Raw genomic sequence first — 18,409 nt, 5'->3', positions numbered from 1 at the left:
TAAAAAAAAAAGAAACGCCCGCTCTTCCGCCGGAAGCGCGTTACACAACGAGACATCGTCCGAGAGCTCGAGCCGAGTTTCTTTCCATCGGGGTCGGACGCACGGCAACGATCTCGGAGTTGGTGAGGGGTCGTTCCGCTACGAGGGGCAGCCAAGATGGCCCATGAAGCAGGCCACCGACAGGCCACTGCTTGTCCTGCCCACCTCGTCCAGATTAGCGTGGGGATGGCCGTCTCATCTCCCACATCCCCACACCCAGGACAGGCCGCCCCCCCCCCCCCTCCCGCACGCCAACCCGGGGTTGCCACCCGTCATGGTCGTCCTCTTTGTGAAGTGGCGGCCCTCCTGGGAAACCTGCGAGTCTTCCCAGGGCTTTCAAAGTCCCGGTGTTTGCCAATCGTGAAATAATTATCACCACAACACTTTCAAGACCGATGCTTTTACATTTCCGTGGGCTTTGTTAGGGGAGACCACAAACTGTCCCAGGTGAGCTCGGTTTAAACGCCTCCAGCTCCGGCCGACCGTTCTGCTCACGTTACAGAGGTTACCACCCACCCACCCCCCCACCACCCCCATCCCACCCAGCAGCTTTTGCAGACGCGTGCAAGCCGGCCCGACAGTCAAACGTACATCATAACCATCGATCAGGCTCGCCGCTACGTTTACGACACAACACGAAGGAATGACGCCACGGTGACAGGGGGGGGGGTTGCGGGGGAAAGTGCGATGCAAAAAACCTAAGCGGCGGCTAAATAGGTCGTGTGAATCGCTCGCTAGAAATGACGCGCGTCCGACGCGTGTGCAGGTGGCTGCGATGATTCGACCTCGCTGTTTGCAACGTCTCGCCGGCCGGGCTCCTCCACTCGGTGTGTCGCTCCATCGATTGCACGCGCCCCCCCCCCCGCTCCGTGCCAGCGCTCTGTCAGGTTAAGATTCCAGGCAGCGCTACCCGCATCACCGCTACCGCCCCAAAACCGCAGGTTGGGGGGGGGGGGGAGCGGGGGGCGCTGGGTTCCGTGGCTCGGCTCGAGCGACGAGCGGATGTTGATCGACCACCGAGTGATGCTGCTGTTTGTGGCTGGCGAAAATTTCCGCTTGCGTGGAGTCCACCTCGTAGTTTTCACATCCACGGGCGCGGAAGCAGCTGCAGTTGAGCGCGGTGGTTTGATGTTGGACAAGCGACGGCGGCGGCGAACGCCTGTGCCGACTGCACGTGCCGATCTACGTCTCACAGGAGCCGGTCCCGCGACGCAAGGCCCATCGCGCCGTCAAGGTTCACAACTTTACACGACAGTGACTCGCATGGCTGTGTGTGTGCACGCGAATGAACGCCGACGTCATCCGTTCGAGAGGGTTAAGTTACGGTGAGATAAATTATGACGTGTAAAACAACACGACGGCTTCTAAAGAACCCTGTCCCATCAAAAACTCCGACGATCATTTGAACGATTTAATTCCGATGTCATTCGCAGAGGAGGTAACTCAAATATGTTTGCCCCCCCGTCCCCCCCCCAAAAGGTTAAGTCGTGATGAGATAAATTATAAAGCGTGTGAAAAAATATATATAACGCGACACAGATAGAAGAAGCCTGTCCCCACCAAGAACGTCAACGACCATCTGACCGATTGCATTCCAAAGTTGTTCCGTCGGGAGGCTGTGCGACCCACCGATCCGCGCGTCGCCGTTTGGGAAAGTGTATTAGGACAAGGCAGCAGGGATATTGCCACGGTCTGCCATGGGTTACGTTACAGGTCACTCGCTCCACACCTATCTTGCTCTTTCACCACCTCCGCACGCTATACGGTATTATATAAGCGTAGATTATCGGTATACTAACCACACACAGTGTATGCCACATTGAGAAGACTCGGACTGTGCGTGTTGCGCGTATACCGGACGTACGCATGAACAACATCGTTGTGGAGGAAATGTGCAAGTAAAAAAAAAATACTAATTCCACCCCCCCGGCAAGCAGCTGCCGTGGCAGCAGCAGCAGCAGCGAGCCTCAAAGGCGAGTGTCCCGCAATTCCCGATTTCTTGGAAATGTTTTAACTTCCCGCCGCGCGTGGTACCCTTATTTACACCCCGCAGTCTCACTCATTCCGCGGCAGGTGACCTCGCGGCACATCGCACGCGTTACGCAGAATACCGCGCCAAGACCACGGAGATCGGAGCCCTCCGTGCCCGTCAGCCGGTCGCGTGCGTCGTGCTACATGAGCGAGCGCTGGCCCTGGTTTTCGAATTCTGCCCACGCGTCGTTCAGCTCCATGAAGATCATCTTGGCGTACTGCTCGTAGGGCTGTCCCGTCGCCTGCAAAGGGTCAGAGGGGGTCACAGGGGGGTTCACATCTCGCTGGTTAATCGGATTTCCGTGACGGCGTTAGTTGCAAAGACGTGCGAGGTTACGGTATCACGGTTCACGGCAGGACAGGCGCGTCACGAGTCGCGACTTACAGTGAGTCTTTTACCCTTTTATCTGGCAAACAAAACCGACACCTTTTTTGTTGCCAGATAAAAGGGTAAAAAAACAATTATCATATTTTTTACTGGCAAATGAGGTTCCGATGGTGTAAATGCTAACCCCGAGCTCTCATACTCTGATGGTGCATTGTCTTTGAGTTGTGCGCCTTTTGGCGTCATCTGGTCCAACACCATGTGAGACTAGGCTCTAAGAAAAGCTGTCTCGGGTGTGGACCAATCAACTTCAAGGACAGTGCATACATTATCAGAGTTGTGTTTTTTGTTTGCATTATGACTGCAGGTATTGTGGTCTATGCAAACATGACTCCTTGTAAAAAAAAGTGTCAGTTTTGTTGCCAGATAAAAGGGTAAAAAAACAATTATCATATTTTTTACTGGCAAATGAGGTTCCAATTGTGTTACAGCGAGTCCTCGTTTAGCGCGGGGAGGATGCGTTCCTGTGAAGTGCCGCGCGCTAAGAGAAAAACGCGTTAAGCAAAAAAAAATGTCCCCATAAATAATGTAACGTTAAAGTCTGGCGAGATACGATGTACTACTACGCACACGCAGTGAGATGGCGGGACAAACAACTGGGGGTATGCTGCCGCGTTACTGTATCATTCCACATACCGTGTCACTCTGCACGGCCAACGCAGCTCAAGGAAGTAGTCCGTCATCAACGGCTCAAGAAAACACGCAATAAGGGTGCGCACGTTTTACGTTAGAAGAACCGCATCGTGGCGAAAACGCGATGGAGTGTGAACACCACGCGTTAACAAGCCACTGGATCAATGCACTTTGAAAGCAAGATTGAAAAAACTCATTTCTATAAAACTGCTTTTTGTGGTGAGTTTATTGTCCTTCTCCCCCCGCACCTCCGATTAGCACGGTTGGCCCCGTACTGCGCGTAAGAATTTCAACGTACGCACACGTACCAAAGCGAAAGCTTGCCGTATTTTAAAAGTCGAGCAGTGAGAACACGCACGCGAAACGCGTGCCAGTGCTAGGGATCGTTCCGCACGGCCCGCGTGGTGCGGGGGGCTCACGTGTTGTTATGAATGCACGCGCGATGGCGCCGTGATGCTCCGTTCGCTCGCCCGCGCTGCTGCGGTCGGGTCGGTCCTGAATCTTGAGCGAACTCCGCCCGATTGACTCCCTTCGAACGTGCGACTCCACGAGTTGTATACGTAACGCTGCGTGTGTGTGCGGTGTCGTGACGTGTTTTTTGCTGTACGTGTGTCGCAAGGCACCTCCTTGCAATCCAAGAAGTGAATTAATTCAGACTGTCTTCTCGACAGACCGGTTCTCCACCTGAGGACGGCTGCTTGCGTTGTAGCCGAAACGTCGTGAGAATTTATTTTATCACGTTTTATTTTTATTATTTTATTATTTCCATTCTACGTGACTTTACCGAAAGAACCAAGAAGAAGTGAATCAGTCTTAATGGATTATCCATTTCAAAATAACAAACGCCTTCCTTTGTATTTGCCCGTTCCGCATGTTCCGTCTCTCGGCTATTTGTACCGTCTTGTTTTTACTGCATTATGTGTTCTGTGTTTGACGTTCTGTCCCGCGTGTGTTCCGTCCATTTGTTCCGGTCTCCATCTTCCTTGTAAAGAAATGAACACGGTAATTGCGTTTCGTGATGTTGTGTTTTATTTTGTACGCATCGCTGCACTTTCCGTTTGAGTCAACATTTCCTGAAAAAGCGCTTCAACTGCACTTCTCTCTCAACAATAGCGTGTCACGAGTCTTCTAATCAACAATAGTGTGTCACGAGTCTTCTAGTCACGACGGTCTGGGTCTAGAATGCTTTTAATGCATTCCCTAGTAGCTGAGCAAAAACGTCCCCTTCTTAGTCCGCCTCTTCTGCGGCCCCCCCCGACCCCTTCATATGTCCCCCACGCCCACTGGCGGAGCCAGTGGGGGGGGTGGGGTGGCACGTGCCCCCCCAATGATCCGATCGAAATCCTAATTTCAATCGGATCATTGGGGTTTATTAGTAATAAATCGGCATTTTGCAACACCCACTGCCACTGTGTAGCATATTATTACGTGTCAGGGACTCTATGAGATGATAGGACAATAGTCTGAGTCCATAATTGGCAATAAGTAACGGCAAAGCGGTTATAAGTGACTCATAGAATTGTGCGCAGTTGCGTATACACGTGCACGACTTCCCTGAAGGCCTTCAGCGAGCGCGATGCCGATCACACGACGCGGTCCAAATTCGACCCTCGATCGACGGCTGCGCCATCGCGGCCATCGCGGCACACGCGTCGAATAAAAAGCAAGGGACAAGTCCTTCCTTACTAACAACTCCTCTATCATTTTTCATTGCTGGAGGGGTTGCCCCCCCTACATGAAAATCCTGGCTCCGCCATTGCCCGCAGCCCCTCCCCTTAGCCCTCCAAAGCCCGTACCTCCCCACCCCTTTGCCTTCGTCCAGTGGCTAGCGCATTGCGCTACGAACCCCGGTTACCGGAGTTCGATTCCCGCTCAAAACCATCGTCCGTGCCAAATATCGTAACCGGTGCCAAATATCGTAACCGGTGCCAAGCATCTCCTCCGTGGATGCTTGGCAACTCTTAAGACCGTGGCGGCCTTAAGAGTTGCTCACGAATGGCCCTTGACCCGGCAGGCTGTGTAGACTACACGGGGGGAGCAGAGTAATTGTGTGCGTGCGCGTGGGTGCGTGTGCGCGGTGCGTGCGCGTGTCACCTTGTCAGGATGCACGATGAGCACCGCCTTGCGGTAGACTCGCTTCACCTGGTCGGCCGTGACCAGGTCGGCCATGGTGACTGGCCGCCACTTGGACTCGCCCTCCCACAGCACGGCCTGCAGAGTGGACAGCAAGGCGCGGATGTTCCGCTCCTTGCCTTCGATCCATTCAAGAAGCTGAAAAACACAAACAGAGCACCCCCACCGCCGACCCCACAGAGCCATTAGAGCCGGGCTAGCTGGCACTCACGCGACCTCGACCTTGACCACCCCCCCAGTCAGCCGACGTCAGGACCGCTCTTCGTCAAGGAGCGGTGGTCAGCGTGGGGTCATCGGTGTCGTAAACGGCTCACGGCCGAGGGGGCTTGACACTCCACACGCAGTTTACCATAAGACTCATCATTAGCGCCACTGGGCATGATACAACACATTGCAAATTACTGCTTTGTTACGCATCACGTGGCTTTGCTTGAAACTGGGAGCCGTACCTAACGGGCAAGGCGTCTGCCTGGAAAAACCCGGCAGCTCACCAGCACCGATGGTCAGCCGTGGCCCGGTATCAAACTCGCGGTTGCAGGGTTCACGGCAAAATAAATGTCTCGACGCCTATTCAAGAAGCCGGTTCAGGTCACGTGGTTTTTCTGGTTTCCAGACCTCGACCCGAAGAGGCGCCTTTTGGCGTCATCTGGTCCAACACCATGTGAGACTGGGCTCGAAGAAAAGCTGTCTCGGGTGTGGACCAATCAATTTCAAGGACAGTGCATACATTATCATAGTTGTGTTTTTTGTTTGCATTCCGACCGCAGGTATTGTGGTCAATGCAAACATGACTCCTTGTAAAAAAAAGTGTCAGTTTTGTTGCCAGATAAAAGGGTAAAAAAACAATTATCATATTTTGCTACTGGCAAAGGAGGTTCAAATGGTGTAAGGCAGTTCCAAGTGAAGCGTCGCGGAAATATGTGCCGAATTGGGCTGTGAGAGTCCTTCTTCAACTCAGCGGTAGACGGGATGAAACGGACGGGAACAAATCGGCTGCCTGTCCAAGTGGTGGCCACATCACGACGTGGCCCCAGTCCAGAAAGTATCTCATAAGTCATATTTGGCTACGAAAACTGGTCTGTTAACTGTCATTGCGAAATACAAAAATATATATAATGCAAGATTGCATTGCATCACGACCCAAATCTGAGAGAGATTCCTTTGTCTATAAACATCTGGCAGTTTCGCCACCATTGATTCAAGCGAGCCGGACTGCCGATGAGACAATGTCTAAACCGGTCCAGACGTTTCCTTGTGTTGAATCAATGCTGTTAAAATTAAGCACTCCCAGAAGGCCGTGTGGCTTATGGGAAGTGTAACCAAAATGTTTGAATTGTTTTACATGGAGGGACAGATAAATATGAATGAGGTGCAGTCGGCTTGTTAATTTCATTACACGTATTTTTGTTTATTATCCCAGTCGAGTTGTCACAGACTCGTTTTCTCGGCATTTCATTCGAAAAAAAAAAATCGTAGAGGAAGGAAGCCTTGGCTCTTGGGCCGCTTGCGTCTCGCCCATAGCGATTGCCTACTGCGGCCGGACTCCCCTGGCACGACCGAAAGAACGTGGGGCGCGCATCGTATCGTCGGCTCCTTTATCGGCGACCCGGGCGTCGGCTTCTCTCACGCAGTCGCCCGTCACGGTGGGTAGCGCCAGCCCCAGCACAGCCTGTTCGGGGGCGAGCGCCGTTTGCGGGCGCCCGTTAAGGCCTGCGCGGCGCAACAGTGGGCGGGGTGCGGGGGCCTGGCGAGCACACACACGCCTGGCCGCCTTTTTGTCTCCCTGGCGCCGACGTTTACACGCCGATACGGGAAGAGCCAGTTACGGTTGGGTCGAGCAAGGGGAAGCGCACATGGGCTCGTTTCAGATAACACTGGTCAACACGCTTTTTCTGGCATAAGGTATTCCAACGGTTTTAAGGTAATTTTGGGATGCTGATTCCAAATCTGGCATCAGCTTTTGTCTATCATGATGAAACTTGCTTTGTTTGAAATATTTCCGTCAACAGTTTTGTTCCTCCCATTGTTCACCGTCTACAATTAAACTTTCTATGCAGAACAGCTTCAGCGTATTCCGACTCGGTCCTTACAGAGATCAGCGAGGGCACCGCGAGCGTGGGGGAGCTTGCTTTCGATCCGACGACGCGCCGCGGCATTGTTACCGCCGGCTTTGCGACTCGCTGCAAGCGACCGTGCAGACAAAGAGGAAGTGCCCCCCCCCAAATGTTTTGTCTCGATCACAATCCTGTGGGCGTCTTTCGCAAATAACAAGAATGGCTTCATCACGTAACAAAAAATATGCAAAGGATGATTCACCCACGGCACCCCAACTCTGGATTTGGGGAGGGGGGGGTTCGTGATTTGCATCACATTTTAGTTTTGATTTCTCTATCTCGTAGAAATTTAATCAGTTCCACGCTTCAATAATCGTGTGCCGCGTGGGTGAGCAACCAAACCTGTTGCCTCTCCTCGACTTAGCTGATGTCACGCTTCCGAAACAGAGCTGTATAGTAAAGTAGCCGTCATCTTGAAAGCTACTTTTGATTTGCCAAATCCTTCCGTTCTGCCACATGCTTCACTCCTACAAGCAAACTGCTTCACTTATGACTGTGATCTTAAACATTCAAGACCGGTTATCTCCTCCTTTTAACTAGGAGGGAGTGTCATTGAGCCAAGTTCATCTTTACAACCACCATTCACCACTAAGTGGCGGTAACATCACCACGGCGCTTGTGCCAGGCTATGTGCACGTTGAGGCCACGTGAAGTGTCGAATGCCCGCTGGCAGGAGGTCACGGGGCAGACGCAGGTGCCATGGGTCGACTGACTGAGATGAGTGGCCGATGCACCACCTGTGCCCCCTACTGTGCCAACTTGCTGTGTTTTAGCCACCTGGCGCTCCGCTCGTTGTTGTGAGCGTCGCTCTTTTGCCCTCCGTTGCTGTTGGAGGGCGACTGCCTCCAACTGCCCAGTAGCATCCTTCACGAGCCTCCTCCACAGAGGCCGATCTTGACACCGCTGGTACCAGTCATCGGCAAGTCCACTCAGCTCCACATCCTCCTGTACCACATCACTCCATCTTTTCTCTAGCCCATGCCGCGCCCGTTTAGCTCCTTTGATCCGCCAAATAAAAGCTGTTTAGGCATGCGGTGGCTGGGCATGCGGGCTACATGACCCAGCCAACGCAGCCTTGCCTGCCGGAGGAGCTCACCGATGGGATTTTGTCCAGATCTTTCAAGGATTTGTGAGCTCCTCACACAATCCAGCCTGATTAAACCCAGGATGGATCGTAAGCAGGCCAGCCTAAACGTTTCCAAACGGCGAAGATGTTCCATGAGCGGGGTCCATGTTTTGGAAGCGTAGAGAAGGGAGGAAATTACTGTGGCCGAGAAGACCCGAAGCTTCATGTTGAGCGACAGACCTGGTAGCTTCCACACAGCGTTACGCAACCGATGAAAGATAATGCCGCTCGACTGATTCAGAGTGAGACCTCTGCTGTCAAACCGGAGCCGGTCATGAGCACACTGCCCAGGTATGGGAAACTCTCCACTCTATCCACAACTGCCCGATCACCAGTGGGGAGTTGTGGGGGTGGAGTGTCCAATGGAACAAAATACCCATGCAGGTGCTTTTGTTCTTATTTCTTTTCGCTTCTGCGCCGGACCTCTTTTGCCGTCGTTTGGCTACCGTAATTTTTTTGGCGACGAGGTCACTCTCGCCAGCGGGAACGCCCCCATCTTTGGTCCTATCAATTTCTCCCCGGGTCAAACTGAATCACCTCCAGCTTGACTTGATTTCAATTGACGAGCCAAAGGGTTGCGAGCTCTGGCGAGAGACCGGGCACTCTCAGAGTAAACGCGTCGCACCCTGCACGAAGCGCAGCCCTTGTTGCGATAACCCGAAGGGTTTCTCTCCGTAGGTCGCGTGCAGCCACGCAGCCAGCACATTGAATAGTGATGAAGTAATCTCGGAATTTAAAAGTAAAACATTATTTTTTTGTGCCAACACATACGCGTTTTTTTTTTTTACAATCGCATCACAACCGCTTGCGACCATTTCACAGAAAAAATATCCCCACACGTGACGTAACACGCAAAGAAAAAAAAATAACCATTCAACCATCAATGCCTGTGCGTCCCTGCAGGCTTCCAAGTGTCAAGTGTGACAGAACAGGTTATTATTTATCATCATCATACGAGACTTCTCAACAGCCGGAGCAATCCGTCAGAGAGACGCGGCCGTAACAAAAAAAAAAACTCCGTGCAATGTAAACCCAGGGCAGGCAGTTTTGACGGCGGGGCCAGGGATCAAAATGACGAAGTAAACAGGCGGCCGAAAGCGCTGGGACGGCGTTTTGAAGAAAAAAAAAACGATTACAGGGTGTGACACGCCAATGCAAGCCACGAGGATTGCCTGCCTCCACGTGGTAACGAGCACTCTCCAACTCTTGTCGTGCGCCCCATCTCTCAGGCCTCTCTATCTATTTCCTCGCTGTGAAGTAGGGCCACATATTGTGTGTGTACATGTATTACACGTTGCGACGAAAGGCCACGGTGTTACTGACGAGTGCGTCATGGCGTTATTTCCAGAACTTAATTATATAAAGTTCATAAATGTTAAGGTTAATCTGGATTTGAAGCTTTCGTGACTGCAGGAATCCTGGTTCAGCAGTTTCCCGCTGTGATTGTCTCACCTGATGACGGTCGTGATCTATTATTTTCTACCTACGCGACTTTACCGAAAGAACCAAAGAGCACGTCAAGATGAACTTTGAGAATTTGTGCCGCCTCTGTGCGACCGCCTCTGTGTCCGCTCAGCGCATGGGAACGGGGCGACCGGGTGGTGACCAACCTTACAAATGCGTGGAACTCCTCAAGGAGTCGCAAAGGGAGGATCGTGGAGAGGGCGAAGACAACAACCCCGCATGTGGATGGTGATGAAGAGAAAGGAAGTGACTACACCCTGCATTAACACTGCCCATGGGCGATGCAATTTACAACTGAAGTGACCGCTGGAATGATGGGTTCCTTTGTCCCGCTGAGATATCAACTGCAAGACCGGTTCCTCCCCTGCCCCCATGCGGTTCAAGTCGAGGAATCCTTATTCAAGAACTTCCACTGGGAAAGAAGAGACTCGCGGCGTCTGCTCCGGCAAGATGCAAGTGGAGCACTGCTCGTGTAAGTAGCTGCCGCTCTCGCAGAGCTCCGAGTACGCTGCTCGTCCAGCTTGTCGAGCGACTGCACAAGGCACAGCCTCCGAGCGGGACTACGAGCGGAGGCAACGCGAGCGGACGCAACCCTGTCCATTCACAGTGTGCGCTTCCAAGCAGCTGTGAGCCCAACGCCGTCACAATGCGGAGCGAGCGATCGCTAACGAGCCGCTCCCTGCACTCCCCTTTGTTGCGCTGGGAATCGAGCGCAGCTCTGGAACCACACCCAAACCCCAGGTCAATTCACTGCTTTTGAGCGCACTCGACAGCAGACATGCCCATTGAATTGTGGCGAATTGCAGCATTTCTGTTTGCGCGCTTACTAGAAAAGCTTTCGCCGTTATCAACGTGGCCCGCACCTCTGTACAATTCGCAAGAGGTTAACTTCACTCTGGACAGCCAAGTCCGGTGGGCAAGGTGACCCTGGCGTGGTCCCTGTGAAGGGCGCACGATGCGTAACCGAGCCGCGACCACGGCATCTCCGTGTGCGTGCGAGACCGCAAGCAACACCGCGGGACAACGCGAGCTGGAGAGGCGTGCGACGGGGCCGCAAAGGGCGCCTTCCGTCAGGACGGGCTTGGGCCCGAGTGTCCAACGGCAGCCTCGTCTGAAGGTTGCGGCGCCTCGTGCAGCGAAGAGCGAGACTGGTGGCGTACTCGGGGCATCGCGTGCTCGCGCAAACACGCTGTTGCGCACACAGAGAGGGGCGAGGCGGAGGTCTGGCCTCGCTGGCAGGGCTCAGCCATATCGTGTGCGTCCGCGCAAATGTGTGGGCAGTGCTTGGTTTTTGAATAAACAAAAAAAAGAGATGTTTTTAAAGCCACCTTGAGCTTCTCGGGGTCCATGTCCTTGGCCATCTCCTCCTTCATCATCTCCTTGATGGTGCGAGGCTGGCGCCGGTCCTTGCCGCCGGCGGACGAGAAGCCCTGCTTGGAGAGGAGGTCCTCAAAGTCGCTCTCCAGCACCTTGGGCCGCGCCCCTGCGTGGTTGCGCACACAAAGCACAGCGAGCTCAGCTCAGCACCTCTGTCAAGCGCCGACAACAAACCGCTCCGGCAGGGCGGCAACGGCGGCGTCCACACTCGTGCCTCGCAGCAATAAGCTCCTGGGTTCGATTCACGCTCCCGGGCGCCTTTCTGTGAGAATTTTGTATCTTTTTTCCTCCCTGCTCTGCATGGGTTTCTCCTCCAGGTTCTCCAGTTTCCTCCCATAGCTTAACAAAATGTAACTATGTCAGCGGTTATTGGTGCAACATCTCAATGCTGGAAAATTACCTACTCTACTCATTTGGGATCACACATCGCAACGTCATCCCTAGCTGCAAATAAATGGCACGGCCCTCCTGATAAAAGTGCCTTGAGCCTCAGTGAGGCTTTCCTGGGCGATCGAGCGTAAGGAAGGAATCCCACCGGGACGGTGCCGTGGTGGTGCGATGGTGAACAGCGCACCGGACTTGCAAACCAGAGGTCGCCCATTTCACTCGGTCTCCCGGCGCGTCAATGGAGAAAGTTAATCAAATCCCCGCCAACCGTTTCTGTCCGCCCGTCAGTAGAGATGGATCCAACCACGGTTAGTTAGACTGGCAGGCCTCATGCGGTGGTGGTAAAGTGTGGGGACTGCCACCTCTTCCAAAATGCCTGGCCCGAGTGTAAGAGTAGGCCAAACTACTATCTGGAGAGGCCTCTCCAGAGCTCCCTCGAGTTGAGTCCCTTCTGCCAGCGGTGTCGTTAGCAAGCCATTGCTGGGCTGCACCTCCACCTTGCCTAGAGGGGTCTGGGTGAATCAGAGGGTTCAAGTCGGCACCGCTGAGTGTCAAGTCGGCACCGCTGACATCCTGGGTTCCAATTCCCATTTCACGCACTCGTGATTAAACCGGATGCTCAAGTGATCGTCTCAGCCTGATCATTATCTTATTGATGGTACGTAGACATATATTTATATTTAGCCTTTCATGCCATTTGGCTAATTGTAGACAATGGTATTGCTATGTTTCTACTTTGAATGACATGACACGCATATTCGTGCAGGGCAGACAAGGACACTGCCTATTGTGGGGATAAGTGAATAATTGGAGTGGCCAATCTTTGATGTCATCATCCGGGGATGTTCTCTGAGGAAGGGTCTTTAAAAAAAACGCATCACACGTGGAATACATGTGGATGATCCCGATCGACTGACATGAATTCTAATGGTATTCTAAAAGGGCGACCTAAAATTGGCTCCAAAGTCTTTTTGAGTTTTTGCTTATGACTGGAAAAAATAAAAATGTACAAACCTGAAATTGATTGGCCTCACTCAGAGGAACAGGGTCAGCCCTAAGCTTGAAGTCCATTATCGGCACACGGAGTAATTTGTACACCCTGGGGCCGTGCCCGCGCGTGGCGTACGACACTCATATAAATTGGGCGATGTCGCCTACTCGGCACTGCCTTTAACATCGGACTCAATGGAATTTTCCACTGAATAGAAACACTGAGAAAGCATGCGGTGGGGTGTCAAAACAAGAGCGGACAAGCACACACAACGCTCAATGGGCTGCTCGCCAGCTCCAAAAGCAAATAAATGCGTGGCTGCATGAAAAGAGGGGGGAAAAAAAAATCACATTTCAAAGAAAACTCACTGCGCCGAAACATCACGCGTGCTTTTGTGGACTCTGACAAACCAACATGACCTCGAATGTTCCGGTTAAGGTGTAAAATAGGCGTGAAACGCACTCATAAAATGGACATGAACTAATACTACAAACTTGACGTTGCCCCGTGGCTCAAAGCTCCGAGCACTTGAGAGTTGGCACGCCAAGGATCCTGGGTTCGAGTTCAGATTTCTCAAATGGTTTGCCAACTCGACTTTTATTTCGCGAGTTCTTTGAACGCTGCCCCGTGCTTCTCATCCCCGTTAGACGTTACGATGCCTACATCTGCATACAGAGTCTTGAGACTCAGTAAGGCTGCCCCTTGTTTAAAGGGAATAGCTAGTTTTTTTTTTATTGGATGCAAGTGTGAACGATAGCCGTATCGGACATCAGGACATCTAACCGGCATCATCATTGGTTCACTGCAGCTCAAAAGACTCGGTCCCATAAGGTTAGGAGGTGCCCATGTGCTCGGCATTTGGAGGCCTGAAGACCAGAAACGGTGATATCGCCAACAATGTGTTCAGAGAGGCAGTTCTATATCTGGACAGCAGAGTGAAGAAGAAGTGAGCTTCTGTCCAGGGAGCATGTTCTGGCACTGCGAGGGGGGGTGGAGGGGCAAGGGCATGGCTTGGCAAGGTATTGTTATTATTATCTGAATCAGTCCTGGACCCTACCTTTACCAACCAACACTGACCAGCGTGGTCAAGTATGGGCAGACAACCCCCCATGGTAGAAACTGTGTAGGGGACCACCTTCATCCAGCAGTGGATTAACAAAGGACTGAGATGTTATTTATAATTGTTTATAATCGTAAGGAAATGCTGGTCTTGGAACACATTTGACTCGACTGTTCGTGTCAAAAAGGTAAAAATTGCTTCACAATAACCAAGGAAACATAATTGTGTTTATGTTTTAAACAACTGTGTTATGACATACACAAATAGCCTCTATTCACGATCAGCTAAAAGCCCTCTGAGCGGCGGTCATCAGAGGTGAGCACGCCCTGTCACAGATACGGTGGGTGGCGAGTGACATCGGAGAGGGGTCCCTGCCCTCGCCCCTCCCCATTCACCAACCGGCGCTGCAATCAGGAAGAAAATGACAGCACGTGTGGCTGAACACATTCTTGGGTGAGGTTGTGCTGTACACAGCAAACGCCACCGACCCGCAGAGGTCACAACCGGGTACCCGATACCCGTACCCTACCCGATACCCGGCTACCCGTACGGCCGGGTACGGGTAGCCGTTTGCGACCCTGGTGCGGCCGGGTACGGGTACGGGTAAGGAATCAAAACCTGTTTGCGACCTCTGCCGACCCGACATCTCTTCCTTCCCCCGTGCTCCGATGCGATCCGATCACGTGGCATCGGATACGCCTGGTTCCGGGGGCGGCCCGGGTACAAGCTCGTCAGCTCTCTTACGAGAGACGCTGGGGGACACGGTCCGAGTTGGCGAATCGAGCCGAGACCACCCCACCCCCCCCGCCCCCCTACCCACACTGCTCTTGTCGCGCGGTGGCCTACGCCCCCAGCAGGCAGCGGATTGTTGAACAAAATTCGCGACGAAAATTTTCGTCGACGGAAAGTGTTTTTGTAAATTTAACGGCGACTACGGGCGGATAAAAAAAAAAGTCAGCGAGCGCGACGATGGCTATGGCTGAACGTAGAAACACACCGACACTGGCGTCGGTGACGCGTCCAGACCTTGAGGAAACATTTTCCAAACCGATACATCACGCCAGAAAAGCATGAGTTTCAAAACACACGCAGTAAAAACTTGCGCGACACTCCACCTTTAACCATTATGCAATACGCCATCAGTGGATCCCTGAAGGTGCATGACCTTTTAATTTTTATTTTTGCGTAATGCGCAACACCGCAGTGTTTTATTACACAGAAAGCCTGGAGGGAAATCCTACACGCCCCTCGCAGCACCGAGAAATAACTGGATTCGCGTTTTTGACTAAACGTCCACCCCCTGTTCTCGTCATCCAGACGAAGAAGAGAGCAACTCGGTGAAACGCACCGACGTCTGCGGAGGGTTGGCGGACGAAGACTACGACAGAAATAAACAACGGCGGCCACGCAGGGAACGCACCGAACCCCGCGGCTCTCTTGCCGCGGTCTTCCCGGCTGCCGATGACGCTGCCCAGGTTGACGTTGTAGTTGGGCTTCGCCGGAGCCTGTTGCTGCTGTTGCTGCTGCTGCTGCTGCGGTTGCCAGGTCGGCGCCTGCGGAGCTCGAGTTGCGCTCGGCGCCGTGCTCAGCTTGGGTTGCCCCGCTCCGGGCGCTGCTGCCGCTGTCGCCGCCGCCGCCGAGCCCTGTGGTTGGCCGGGCCTCGGCTGGTGGTTGCTCGCCGGATGAGGACTTTGCTTGGGAGAAAACAGGTTGCCACCTAAAACGACAACGTCCGGTCACGGGCGCGCTAACGGGACCTCACGCACGCAATCTCTCGGAGACTTATCTCGGCTCCGGCTTTACAGACGGACGACAACGGACGGGATTGCGAGTCCACGTGCGGGTAACGTCTCTGAGGCTTGAGACGTCATCGTGGCCAAAGCCGTTGATGCCACCACACTTCCTCCTCGCTACCCGCGTGCTCTACTCTACGCCAAATCCCGCAAGCCGCTGCACGGGAGAGACGCAGTGACCTCCGACATCTGCCCTGACAGTCTCATCCCGACATCTGCTCTTTGACTCGCACACAGACCCCCATAGACACAGAGAAACCCATAGACTCACACCGAGACCCACAGACTGACACAGAGACCCACAGATCTGCGCTGACATTCTCATCCCACCGTCATTGCCTCAGCAATCGGCCCTCTACCCCCTCCCACACGTGCGTCCCACCGAGCGCAATGACAGAGGGCGGAGGCCGCAGTGGTTATGCCTGTGCCTCACAGTGAGAAATTGCAGGGGTCAATTCCTGCACCCGGGTGCTTGTCTGCGTGTGGGTTTGGTATGTTCCCTCCCCATCTTGTGCGTGGGTTACCTCCAGATGGTTTCCTCCCATAGCTAAAAACAAATCCCTATACAATGTGTTGGCTAAATTACATTCACACATTCTAATTGCTGGACAAACGACCTGCAAATTCCTCCATTCGCGGTCGCACACAAAAACACCTGCCCCAATTGTAAAAATACTTGACAGGACCCTCTGGACTTTACTGATCAGACAATAGCATAAATAAAAAAAAGAAAAGCACAGAGGTGAGGGTGTGGCATTTGACCTGCAGGTAGGCCGGATCCCAGGCTGGCCAGCTCCGCAAAGGGGTCAAAGGTTTTCGGTTTGCCGGGCTGGGGGGCAGCCGTGGAGCTTCCCGTCACACCGGTTGAGGCTGCGGCAAAAACAAAACCAGCGGGACGATGAGTGTTCTGGTGAAAGGCTCGGAGTGGTGCCGAAGCGAAACAGATTTTTCTTTTTACACACATCCCATCGGCCACGCGGCGTATTTTACAACTCGGATCCACATCAAACAGTGGGAACGTCCGCACTGACGAACACCTGGAACATAACAATAGGTTTAACCCTTTCGTGCAATAAAACAGGTGTTAAGATGTTAAAACACCAGCTTGGCAGCGAACCATCAAGTTCTACACCGTTTTAACTGCATGCCTATACAGGTCACCATACTTTGATGGTGATGACTGTGAGCAGACAACAGGCACTGCCATTTCTTGTACAGGCACGATGTACATGCATAATGCAAATGCATAATGTATGTTTGATTACCCTAATGAATAACCCAAGCTGTAATGGTGTATCCATTGTAATTTATATGCAAATACATTAACTCCTCCCACACCCGATTGGTTCACAGGTGACGGCATCACATTTATCCCCCATCTATTTCAACAAGAGGATTTCTCCATAACACTGGCTGTCGCCTGATGACGATGACTGAAACTAACAGTGAAACGTCACAGTACTCGAATTGTCGATGTTGTAGGTTTATTCTCCGACCCACCGGTTAGTGCTGAACTAGCAACGAATTGGCATGTTTTGTTTAAGCGACGAACCATACTAATCGGCCGTTTATTTCCGAGATCTAACCAAAAAAACCCCATCTTTTATGGACAAGGATAATTCTAGATTTGAAGCTTTCGTGACTGCAAGGATTCATATTCTTAGGTTTTTTCGGTAAAGTCACGTAGGTAAAAATTTTTTTTAATAAAAGTAAAATTACCCTAATGAATAACCCAACCTGTAATGGTTATTTTACTTTTATTAATTTAAATTTTTTTACCTACGTGACTTTACCGAAAAAACCTAAGGACATGGGTAATATTGGTCGCGAAATCCTATGTCTTAAACTGAACCAATACTGCGGAAATAATGCACTCCCAGAAAGCCGCGTGTGGCTGACGGTCTGCGTACATTTTCACGAGGAGGGACAGATCTGTGACGGGGGCGCGTCGATTGGCTGCTTATTTAGTTTGTCGCGAATATTCTCTCGGACGCCGCCACCGCCGCCGATGATTACGTCGCCGTGCGCAACGCGCCAGTTGGCTCACCCCCAGTGGCCGGCTGGCCGCCGCCGCCGGCGCTCCACGGCTGCGACGGCACGCTCGCGGTGGACGCAGAGGGCCCCATGTCCCACCCGCCGATCAGGTCCGGTTTGCCGGGCTCGGGGGTCTTGGCGACGGCGGGCGGCGCAAACCCTCCTTGAGCAAACGACAAAGCGCACGCGCAAGCAAGCGAAGTTTCCCCCGGATCGGTTCTGCGCGCTCAAAGTTCACGAGGTCTCGGGCGTTCACTTTCACTCGGAGGAGGCGAGCGACTCGAAGGGCACACGGAGGTCTCGTTCGCGACCGTGACCTCGGCCAGCGAGAACGGGCGGCGACGCGGCCCGGCGGCGGCGAGTTCGCCGGATCGAATTGGGCGGGCCGCCCCGGTTAACGCTGCGGGTGTATTAACCGTGAACGTACGTCTCGCCATCTGCTACGCGGGGGACGTTAAAGAGCCTGCGTGACGTCATTGAAGAGAGCGGGTCATCGCGTGCCGGCGCCACTGTGCCGTCTAACGGGAATCGCAATTTGCACGCAAGCATTGCCGCGTTGCTCATCGCGGGGGCTGTCGGCATCTCACCCAGACTGAAGAGGTCGGAGTTGGAGCCGTGTGCGCTGTGTACGAGGGGGGCGTTGGGAGAGAGGAACCCCCCAAACAGGTCACCGGTCGCCACGCTCGGGGTGGGACCCAGCGAGAAGGGGTCGAACACGCCACCTACAGCGCCACACGGGGTCACACGGGGTCACACGGGCGGAGGAGGACGAGGAGGAGGAGGGTGACGAATGCTTTTGTCTGCAGAGGAAGTCCTCCCGGCACGGTGCTCACAATGCCACC

At 53.1% G+C, this 18,409-nt stretch overlaps 1 protein-coding gene across 2 annotated transcripts in view; it reads right to left on the bottom strand.

Annotated features, from left to right (window-relative positions):
• Positions 1 to 590: 590 nt before the first annotated feature.
• The window catches only part of LOC144947668 (cyclin-G-associated kinase-like), a 55,320-nt gene continuing 37,501 nt past the window's right edge, over positions 591 to 18,409 (bottom strand). For both annotated transcript variants that reach the window (XM_078876927.1, XM_078876928.1), the window contains 7 exons: positions 18,155 to 18,289; positions 17,581 to 17,730; positions 16,296 to 16,403; positions 15,161 to 15,457; positions 11,254 to 11,408; positions 5,183 to 5,359; positions 591 to 2,312 (listed from right to left, as the gene is read on the bottom strand). In XM_078876927.1, coding sequence (XP_078733053.1) covers positions 2,211 to 2,312; positions 5,183 to 5,359; positions 11,254 to 11,408; positions 15,161 to 15,457; positions 16,296 to 16,403; positions 17,581 to 17,730; positions 18,155 to 18,289 — 1,124 coding nt within the window. In that variant the 3' untranslated portion in view covers positions 591 to 2,210. The remainder of the gene's footprint in view (positions 2,313 to 5,182; positions 5,360 to 11,253; positions 11,409 to 15,160; positions 15,458 to 16,295; positions 16,404 to 17,580; positions 17,731 to 18,154; positions 18,290 to 18,409) is intronic.

Source organism: Lampetra fluviatilis, chromosome 46, assembly GCF_964198595.1.
Source record: "Lampetra fluviatilis chromosome 46, kcLamFluv1.1, whole genome shotgun sequence".
NCBI classification, from domain to species: Eukaryota; Metazoa; Chordata; class Hyperoartia; order Petromyzontiformes; family Petromyzontidae; genus Lampetra; species Lampetra fluviatilis.
The sequence above is the reverse complement of the archived record's forward strand: the minus strand, read 5'-3'. Positions and strand labels throughout refer to the sequence as shown.